The sequence below is a fragment of the Zonotrichia leucophrys genome, chromosome 27 (genome assembly GCF_028769735.1).
Source record: "Zonotrichia leucophrys gambelii isolate GWCS_2022_RI chromosome 27, RI_Zleu_2.0, whole genome shotgun sequence".
Lineage (NCBI taxonomy): Eukaryota > Metazoa > Chordata > Aves > Passeriformes > Passerellidae > Zonotrichia > Zonotrichia leucophrys.
This window is the reverse complement of record NC_088196.1, coordinates 5,935,331-5,945,314: the sequence shown is the minus strand read 5'-3', so window position 1 is coordinate 5,945,314 and position 9,984 is coordinate 5,935,331. Positions and strand designations below refer to the sequence as shown.

The window sequence follows — 9,984 nt, the reverse complement described above, 5'->3', positions numbered from 1 at the left end:
CACCCACCCCCCGTGCCTCAGTTTCCCTCCCCACACGCACAGAACTGCCCAGAGCCGTGTCCCGCGGTGCCCCCTTTATTGCGATATGCTGCTGCCCCCCGCCCCACACCGGGCACGGGGGGGGCTCAATAAATACTTCAGCATTGACCCCCCTCCCTTAAAAACCACCCACACCAAAAAAACCCCCTCCCCATTGTCCCCTCCCCACCGTCCCCTCCCCGCTGTCCCCGCGGCCCCTCCGGGTGGCACCGGGGGCTGATTGTCAGGATCTGTGGGGCTGGGGGGGCGCACAGGACCCAGGTTTGGGGTCCCGGGGGGCTCTGGCCCCTCGCTGCCCCTCAGGTGCCGTAGTAGCCGTAGTAGCCGCCGTCGGGGAGCGGCTCCTTGTCGTAGCTGTCGCCGTTGCGGGGCGGGGAGGAGCTCTCGGTGCTCGAGGGGTACGGGGACACGCGGCGCCGCTTGCACTCGTAGAGCCCCGAGTCGGAGCAGTCCCCGGCGGCGGGGGGCTCGCCGGCCCAGCCCTGCAGCTCCTTGCCCTTCTCCTCGCGGGGCTCCCGGTACCAGCCCAGGCCCGCGGCGCCGCCCTTGTGGCCGAGCTGCGCGGGGCTCCAGCCGCCCCCGAAGCCGCCCGGCCCCTCGGGGTAGTAGGGCAGGGCGGGGTGCGGCGCGGGGGGCAGCGGCAGCGCTTTCACCCCGTAGGGCAGCGCTTTGCCCCCGCCGTACCCGCCCTCGAAGCCGCCGTAGTCCAGCGCGCCGGGGCCCGGCGGCGGCTGCGGGGGGAAGAACCAGGGCGGGGGGTCCTTGGGGGGCAGCGGCAGCGCGGCCGCGCCCCGCTCGCCCCCGAAGAAGCGGCCCGGGGGCAGCGGGAGCTGCTCGGGCAGGAAGGGCTGGAAGCGCGGCAGCAGCTGCGGGCAGCCCGCGGCCTCGGGCGGGGACGGCGTCAGGCGCTCGCTCTCGGGGCCCGGGTACATCCTGGGGAGGGGGACACGGTGGGGTTGGGGGGCTGCTCCTGCCGGTGGGGCCGAGAGGGGAGCGGGGGGCACGGGAGGGAGATGGGGGGCGGCACTCACGAGTCGAAGTTGTCCCGGAATCCTTTGGCGAAGGGGTTGTGGTCGATCTTCAGCTGCGTGATCTGGGGGGACGTGAGTTTTGGGGGGGCTTGTCCCTGCTCCGGGGTGTGCCCCCGCTGTCCCTCTCCCCCCATCCCACCGGAATGCCACCCTTTGCCCGGGCAGGGGGCGCTGGGGGCTGTGGGGGGTTCGGGATGGGGGTGCTGGGATGTGTGGGATGGTTCTAAGGGGGTTAATGGGGAATCCTGGGGGTCACTGAAGGGATCCGGGGGGAGGCTCTGGAAATTTGGGGGGGGTCTGAGGGCACTGGGAGGCCTCTGGGATGCTGAGGGGGTGCAGGGGGAAATCCTGGGATGCTGAGGGGATGCAGGGGGAAATCCTGGGATGCTGAGGGGATGCAGGGGGATGGATTTGGGATGCTGGAGAGATGCAGGGGGATGTCTTTGGGATGCTGGAGAGACGCAAGGGGAGATCCTGTGATGCTGTGGGATGGTTCTGGAAGTGATGGTGGGATGCTGAAGGGACCAGGGGGTGGTTCTGGAAGTCTGAGAGGATACAGGCGGCACTGGGAGGCCTCGGGGATGCTGAGGGGATGCAGGGGGAGACCCTGGTACGGTTCTGGGGGGGATGGTTGGGTGCTGAAGGGATCAGGGCGGTTCTGGAAGTCTGAGGGGACACAGGTGGCCCTGGGAGGCCTCGGGGATGCAGGGGGAGGTCCTGGGGTGCTGCGGGGATGCACTGGGGTCCCAGGGATGCACTGGGGTCCCAGGGATGCCTCAGAAGGGGGTGCTGGCAGACAGGGGCAGCCTGGCCCAGGCCGGGGGGTTTCCCTGCAGCCCAGCCCACCCTGGATGCTGCTGGGGGATTAACGGGGCTGCCCTGGGGGCGGGCTGGGGTCGCTGTGGTGACACCGGGCCATCCCAGCTGGTTTCTGGGGGGACGCTGGGCGGTCGCTGGAGTTTTTGTGCTCTTGGGGGGTTTTTGGGGGGCTGCACGCTGGGGGCTGGCGGGGGGGCTCGCACTCACGTCGGCGTTCTGGTAGGCGGTGACGGCGATGAACTGCGTCTCGGGGAAGGCGAAGGTGTGGGTGTGTGGGCAGGGGTACCCGTCCTCCCCCTCGCCCTCCTTCACCTCCGTGACGTGCAGCCGCGGCTGGTACTTGTGCAGCGACTGCAGCACGATCATCTGCGGGGCGAAACGGGACGGCGAGCGGTCAGGGGGGGCCACAGCGAGCTGCCCGGGCGGCGGGACCCTCCCCTCACCTGCCCGACGTTGTTGGAGGCTCCCTTGTTGTTGGTGAGCTTCAGCTTGCCGAAGGACACCTCCTGGCGCATCCAGTGCGCGCCCGTGTTGGGCGAGTCGGGGTGCAGGTACAGGCGGTTCCCTGGGGGGGGACAGCGGCGTCATCCCCGCCCCGGCAGGGCACGAGGGTGAGGAGGAGGAGGAGGAGGAGGGGATGAAGGCCCGTACCTGGCATGCTGCCCTCGGCCTTGCCGCACTGCACCCACTTCCCGCCCTGGTAGCGCCAGTGGTGCTGGTCCACCAGCACCACGTCCACGCAGACGCTGTAGTGCGCCCCGGGGTTGAGCCCCGAGAGGCTGAAGCTGAGGAAGGGGAACATTCGCCTGGGGAGGGGACAGAGGCACAGACACCGTCACACCCCCCGCCCGGCCCTTGGGCACGGGGCGGTTTGGGTGGGATGGGTGTGATGGGGAAACTGAGGCAGGCGGTGCCCACCCCCCTCCCGCCGTGCCCGTGGGCAGCTGAGTGACCCCGGCAGCTGGGGGCTGCTCTGGGGCCGAGCCCCCCCGGCATCTTCCTCCCCCTCCCCAGGCACCTTCCGGATCGGAAACCAACACCGCTGCTATTTCGGGCTGGGCGCCAGCCCGCGCCAAGGGCAGGAAGGGGACACGGTGGCACCGGGGGGGACCACGGGGTGGCAGCTGCCACCCCCCCGGGGCTGCACCCGCTGCCCCCCGCGGGTCCCCTCAAACCGCAGCGGGAGAGCTCCGCTCGCTGCTCTGGCCCGCGTGGGGACTCAGCCCAGTGGCCCCAGTGTTCCCACTGTCCCCAGTGTCCCCAATAGCCCCGGGGTCTTCACTGTCCCCAGTGTCCCCAGTAGCCCCAATAGCCCCCCAGCAGTCCCAGTAACCCCCAGTGTCCCCAGTGTCCCCAGTAGCCCCAATAGCCCCCCAGCAGTCCCAGTAACCCCCAGTGTTCCCAGTGGCCCCAGTAGCCACAATAGCCCCCAGTATCCCCAGTAGCCCCCAGTATCCCCAGTTGCCCCAATAGCCCCAGTATCTCCATTAGCCCCAGTAGCCGCAGGCTCCCCAGTACCCCCAGTATCTCCAGTAACCCCCAGTAGCCCCAGAGGTCCCAGTATCCCCCAGTATTCCCAGTACCCCCAGTATCCCCGGTAACCCCCAGTATCCCCCAGTGTCCCCAGTGTCCCCAGGCTCCCCAGTATCCCCCAGTGTCCCCAGTATCCCCAGTAGCCCCAGTATCTCCAGTATCCCCCAGTAGCCCCAGCGTCCTCAGTATCCCCAGTGTCCCCAGTATCCCCAGGCTCCCAGTACCCCCAGTGTCCCCAGTATCCCCAGGCTCCCCAGTATCCCCAGTGTCCCCAGTATCCCCAGGCTCCCCAGTATCCCCAGTGTCCCCAGTAACCCCCAGTGTCCCCAGTACCCCCAGGCTCCCCAGTACCCCCAGTATCCCCAGTGTCCCCAGTATCCCCCAGTAGCCCCAGTGGCCAGCTCAGGTTGCCTGCGGGCACCGGTTCAGCCCCCCCGTGGCTCCCGGCCGTGGAATTTTGGCAATTTCTGGATCCCCGATGGCCGGAGCTGGACACTGACCCCCCCCCCCTTGCTGTCCGGCCACCCCATTAATGTCACCCCTGCAGAAAGCCACCAGGGCCACCCCCCAGCTCCCTGTGGGTGGGGTGTCCCCCAATGCTCGCCCCCGGTTCCTGAGGGGAGGGGGCGCACCAGGGGAAATGGGGGTCCGGGCCCTGCCCCCCGCAGGAAGCGGGGCCGGGGGAAGAGCAGTGGAAAGGAAAGTCAGCGGGTGGAGGCTGACTCAAAATTGCCCTTGCGAGACAGTGGGGAATAGAAAAAGAAAGAAAGAAAGAGAAGAAAAATAGAAAGAGAAAGAATAAAAACGAGGAGAAAAGAAAAAAAAACCCCAGAAAAGTTAAAGAGAAGAAAACGAAGATTAAGAAAAAAAAAAGGGGGGGGGGGAAGGAAGATAAAATAGAAAAAGAAGAAGAAAAGGGAAGAGAAAAATGAAAAATAATGAAAAAAGAAGAGGAAAAAATGAGGAATCAGAAGGAGAAGAGAAAGAAAGAGAAGATAAAGACTAAAAACAAGAACACGAAAATAGTAAGAATAAGAATAAAAAGAAGATAAAGCAGACGATAAAGAAGATAAAGACAAAGATAAAAAAAGAAGTAAAAAGAGAAAGAAGCGGGGCCAGCAGCAGCTGCACGTGCTCAGGACCGAGGCTGGCCCGGAGCATCCCGGGGTCCCCCCAGGTCCCCCCGGGTCCCCCCGAGCCCCCGCTGTCCCCGCTGTCCCCTCCGCGTCCCCGCAGGGACCGTCCCGCGGGCTCGCATCCCCTCCGCAGCGAGCGCAGGGGGGTTCCAGCCGCCGATCACAAATCGCGTTCAAACCACACTAAAAACCACCCGGGAGCTGCGAGCCGAGCCTCGGCCGGGCCGCGCTCCCAGCGCCCTGCTGCAGCAGCCGCAGCTCTGCAGAGGAACAAAACAGCGTTTTTGCTTTTTTTGGGCTGGTTTTGTGTGCCTTTCGCTCCCACGGCGCGTTCCCCGCTGCCAGCCGAGCCCCGGCGCTCACACGCTGCGGGCAAACCGCACGGCCCGGCCGGGCACAGGGCGGGGGCAGCGCCCCAACCGCGCCCGCCTTTATTTTTAACCCCGAGCCCGAGCCCGGGCCCGGTGCTGCGGCTTGGGGGGTGCCCACCCCTCAAAGGCACCGCGGGTCTCAGCCTCGGGCTTGTCCCGGTGCGAACTGCTCGGCTCGGGGAGTGGGGACACCGAGGGGACAGCGGGGAACAGCTGGGGACAGCTGGGGACACTGCGGGGCTGGGGACACCGAGGGGACACCGAGGGGACACCGAGGGGACAGCTGGGGACACTGCGGGGCTGGGGACACTGCAGGGTGGCCAGGTGGAGCAAAGGAGGGCTGGGGGCTCCAAGCCCCCGGCAGAGCCTCCCCAGCCCCCAGCAGGCCTCAGGGGGCTGCGGCTTCCTGAGCTTCCTCCTCATCCTCTTCCTCCTCCTCATCCTCATCCTCCTCCACACCCGGCGGCAGCGCGGGGACGGCAGGAGCCACCGGGGCTGCGTGGCACACGGGACAGGGGACACGGGACATGGGAACAGGACAGAGGACATGGGACATGGGACATGGGACACTGGACATGGGACAAGGGACAGTCCCTGCTTCATGGCGGGCACAGGGCTATGGCTGGGTGACGTGGCAAGGTGACACGGCAGGGTGGCACAGCAATGCGCAGCACGGTGACACGGCACAGTGGTGACACACCAATTCATGGCACGGTGACATGGAACAGCTGCTGGACGTGGTGTGGTGACATGGCACAGTGATGACACACCAGTGCGTGGCACAGTGACATGACATGGCTGTTGGACACGACATGGTGACATGACATGGGGACACGGCACGGTGACATGACAATGCACGGTGACATGGCCATGCACGCCGTGGTGCCACAGCACGGTGGCACAGCTGGACGAGTCCTGGTGGCACCCGCTGGCACTGCTGCGTGGCACGGCACATCTGCACAGCACAGCCCGAGTGGGTGACAGGGCACAGCCAAATGTCACAGCGCAGCAGGACACGGTGACGAGTCACAGCATGTCTGCGCCAGCCCCGCCGAGCTGCCAGCCTGGCGCTGCGTGTCCCCAGCCCTGCCAGCCCCAGTGTCCCCAAAGGCGCTGCCACCTCTGGGGTCCCTCCTCCTGCACAGCCACCCCTCAAATCAAAGCCACTTTGTGTCCCCAAGGCCACCCCAGTGTCCTCTCTGAAGGCAAAGCCGTCCCTGGTGTCCCCAAACACAGAGAGAGCCCCTGCACCCCCAAATGCAGCACTGAGCCACCCCCAGGTGCAGGGACAGCCCTTCCGTGTCCCCAGTGACAGGGACAGCCCCTCGTGTCCCCTGGAAAGGCAAAGTCAGGCCCTGTGTCACCCCAAAGCACAGGGACAGCCCTTTGTGCCACCCCAAAAGCCAAAGACGGGCCCTGTGTCCCTTCAAAATGCAAAGACGGGCCCTGTGCCACCCCAAAGGATCCCAAAGGGCAGTGCCAGCCCCTGTGCCACCCCAAAGGACAGGGCCAGCCCCGGCAGGAATTCCCCGTGCCCAGCACTGCCAGGGTGCTGGTGAGTCTTGGGGGTTTCCGCAGGAATCCTGCCCTGCTGAGCCCCGAGAGCCACGGGGGACACAGCGGGGACAGGGACGGGGACAGGGACAGGGACAGGGATGGGACAGGGATGGGACAGGGCAGGGACAGGGACAGGGATGGGACAGGGACAGGGATGAGACAGGGACAGGGACAGGGACAGGAGTGAGAAACCAGCCGGGGACTGTCTGCACGGGGGGGATGGCCCAGGACCCGCTGGGATGGCCCAGGCTGGCCCGGGACAGCAGGAACGGTGCCAGCAGGGTCAATCCCAGGCCTGGCCAGCCTCACCCCAGTGCCACCGTGTCCCCCCAGCCTCAATTCCCCCGGGGGTCCTGCACCCCATCGGTGCTGAGGAACGGCCGGGATGGGGCTGCAGACCCATAGCGGGATGGGACCGTGAGCCCTCCGTGCCCCCGAGCCCCCAGCCCGGGGTTTGGGGTCCCGTTTGGGGCTCACATCCCCCCCCAGAGCCCCCAGCCCGGGGTTTGGGGTCCCGTTTGGGGCTCACATCCCCCCCCAGAGCCCCCAGCCCGGGGTTTGGGGTCCCGTTTGGGGCTCACATCCCCCCGAGCCCCGCCGGGTTTTTCCTGTCTCAGCAGCGCTGCAGCCCGGGGTTTGGGTCCCGGGTTTGGGGTCCCCCTCGGTCCCGTTTGGGTTTGGGCGCTCGCCGCCTCGGGGTTTGGGGTCCCCGCTCGGGTCCCGTTTGGGGTTTGGGGTCCCCGCTCGGGTCCCGTTTGGGGTTTGGGGTCCCCGCTCGGGTCCCGTTTGGGGTTTGGGGTCCCGTCTCGGGTCCCGTTTGGGGTTTGGGGTCCCCGCTCGGGTCCCGTTTGGGGCTCACGTCCCCCCGAGCCCCGCCGGGCTTTTCCTGTCTCAGCAGCGCTGCAGCCCGGCCCTGCGCGCTGCACAGGCAGCTCAGGGTCGGGGAAACGAGCGGATGTTCTGTGGCTCGGCTTTGACGCTCTCCCCGGGTCGGGCTCGCCTGAGCCCCCCCTGCACCGAGCAAACCCCCCCAGCCCGCAGCCCCTCCGTGCTGGGGATGGAGATGGGAAAAACCCCAAAATCGGCGATTTCAGGCTGCGAGATGAGAGCAGAGCTGCAGCGGGGCACGGGGTGGGATCTGCGGGGTCACCCCAATTTCCAGACCCTCAGCACCGGCTCTGACACAGCAGGGAGGGCACGGCTCCAGCGCCCAGCGGGGAAAGAGAGCAAAAAATGGGGGAAAAAAGCGGAATTTCAGCACATTCCTGCAGGGCCTGAGGCGTGGCGGGTGACAAACACCAAACTGGGGGTGTCCGCCCCCGCTGCCACCCCCTGGGGACGCGTCCCCCGCTCCGTGCCGGGCTCGGAGCGTCCCCGGGCTCGCCCGTGCCAAACCAAGCGGCCCTAACGCGTTTAGACTGGCGGCACATCCAGCAGGTCGGGCTCGGCATCGAAGTGACACCGGCTGTGTGCGGCCGAGGGGCCGGGCTCGGGGGGACCCCTGGGCTGGGCAGGGGGGCAGCAGGGGCTGGGGGGGCTGTGCCAGCTGCTGAGGGCACACAGATGGGGGTGCAGCCCTGTTCCCCCTTGGCTCGGGGTTTTGGGGCCTCTCGGGGTGATCTGGGGTGGCATAGAAGGGGTTCAGCCCTGTTCCCCTTTGGCTCGGGGTTTTGGGGCCCCTCGGGGTGATCTGGGGGCGGCAGGGCTGTGTGTGATCCCTGCTGTGATCCCATTGCCAGGGAGACCCCAAAGTGCGGCCCAGGGTGGGTTCTCCTCATCCTCATCCTCATCACCCCAGTGTGGGGCTGAAGGACGGGGTTACATTTTAGGTTCCCCTTGCTCCACATCGTGGCTACTCCACGGGCCTGTGGGGCACCCAGACCCCCCAGATTGGGGTTTGGCAGAGCCCCCAAAGTCCCCCAATGCTCTCCAGCCCCAGAACCTGCGGCCCAGCCCGGAGGGCACAGCGAGTGCCCGCTGTGGCGGCACCAAGGGCGGGTTTGGCAGCCAGGACGTGCCCAAAGCGCTGCCCCGTCCCTGGTCACGGAGCTCGGGGGGTTCCCACCCGGAGAGGGGACAGGGAGGGGACAGGGAGGGGACAGGGGGGTGTCACCCGCGGCGCTCGGGGGTGGCAGCGGCTCCTCTGCACTTGTTGCAGCGCCCAGCTCCGGATCCGGCCCGTGGGCTGGCGCCGGATCAAAGCTGCCCGCGGGCCCCTGGCAGCGCCACCGCCTCTGCCACCTCCTGACACCGAGGGTCGGACCCCCTGTCCCTCCCGGTACAGCTGGGGACGCCCCCAGACCCTTTTCTGCTTCCCACGAGCCTCAACTCCTCCAGGAAACAACACCGGGAAACGTCCGGGATGCTTTGCCTCCCCACCCAGGCTTTTCTTGGAACCCACGAGGGGACGGGGGTCTCACTTCTTACACCCCTAGCCCCACAAACACCTCCCACCCTTCACAGCCCTTTGGGGAGAAGAGGCAGAATCCCCCAGCCCCTCACCGGGGTCTGTCCCACCCCCTCACTGCTGTGTCCCCACTCCTGCACCCCGGTGCCCACACGGGACCCCCGGTGCCCACACGGGACCCCCGACATCTCCGGTGCCCGGTGGCGCTGTCTCGTTGCCCCCGCTCCCCCGGCGCTCTCAGGTTCCCCTCGGTGTCCCCACCTCGTCCCCTCCGTGGCCTCACGCGTCCTGCGACATTTCCCTGTCCCGGTCGGTCCCCGTCCCGCTCCGTCCCTGTCCACCCCAGTCCCCTCCAGTCCCTCCCAGTGCCCGCCGCCCCCAGCCCCGCTTCCCCCCGGTGCCCCCGGCTCTCCCCGGTGCCCCCGGTGCTCACCGGCCCTGCTTGGTGATGATCATCTCGGTCTGGTGCTTGTGGAACTTGGCCCAGAGCGGGTAATTGTTGAGCATCACCTGCACCTTCCCGGCCGCCCGGTACCCGGGCAGGGCGCAGAGCGGGGGGCACAGCGGGGCCCCCCCGCCGCCGAATCCGCCCTCGGCTGCCCCGTAACCTTCCACCGGCGGGGCGGGGGGCGGCGGCGCCCGGTAGGGCGGGCACGGCCCCAGGAACCGGCCGCCGAAAGCGCCGGGAGCGCCGTACGGGAGCGGGGGCGCTCCCGGTTCCGGGGCCCCTCCATCCCCGAAGAACGCGGCGGCGGCGGCGGCGGCGTCCCGCGGGCCCGGCGGCTCCTTGGCGAAGGCGGCGGCGGCGCTGAGCATGGGGGCGGCGGGCCGGGGCGCTCCGGTGCCCGGCTCCAGCGCGCCCATGGACGGGCGGGGGGCGCGGGCCCCGCTCAGCCGCTCATGGGGGCGCCCCGGTGCCGGCGCCGCTCAGCGCTGCCCGCCCGGCCGCGCTCCCGCCGCCCGCTCCATGCCCGGTGCTGCCGGGGGGCCCCGAGCGGCGGCGGCGGCGCCGGGACAGCCGGGAGGGAGCGGGGGCACAGAAACAACCCCGCAAAAACACCCGAAAGCGGCCGGAAAAACCCCGAAAGTGC

At 68.0% G+C, this 9,984-nt stretch overlaps 1 protein-coding gene across 1 annotated transcript; it reads right to left on the bottom strand.

The window, feature by feature from the left end:
• Positions 1-286: 286 nt before the first annotated feature.
• Positions 287-9,757, bottom strand: TBX21 (T-box transcription factor 21). Its single transcript, XM_064733513.1, has 6 exons — positions 9,327-9,757; positions 2,541-2,695; positions 2,333-2,454; positions 2,097-2,255; positions 1,071-1,132; positions 287-972 (listed from the first exon to the last, which is right to left on the bottom strand). Exons 1-6 carry the CDS (start codon positions 9,755-9,757, stop codon positions 339-341), a joined length of 1,563 nt encoding a protein of 520 aa, XP_064589583.1. The 3' UTR covers positions 287-338.
• Between the last annotated feature and the right edge of the window lie 227 nt (positions 9,758-9,984).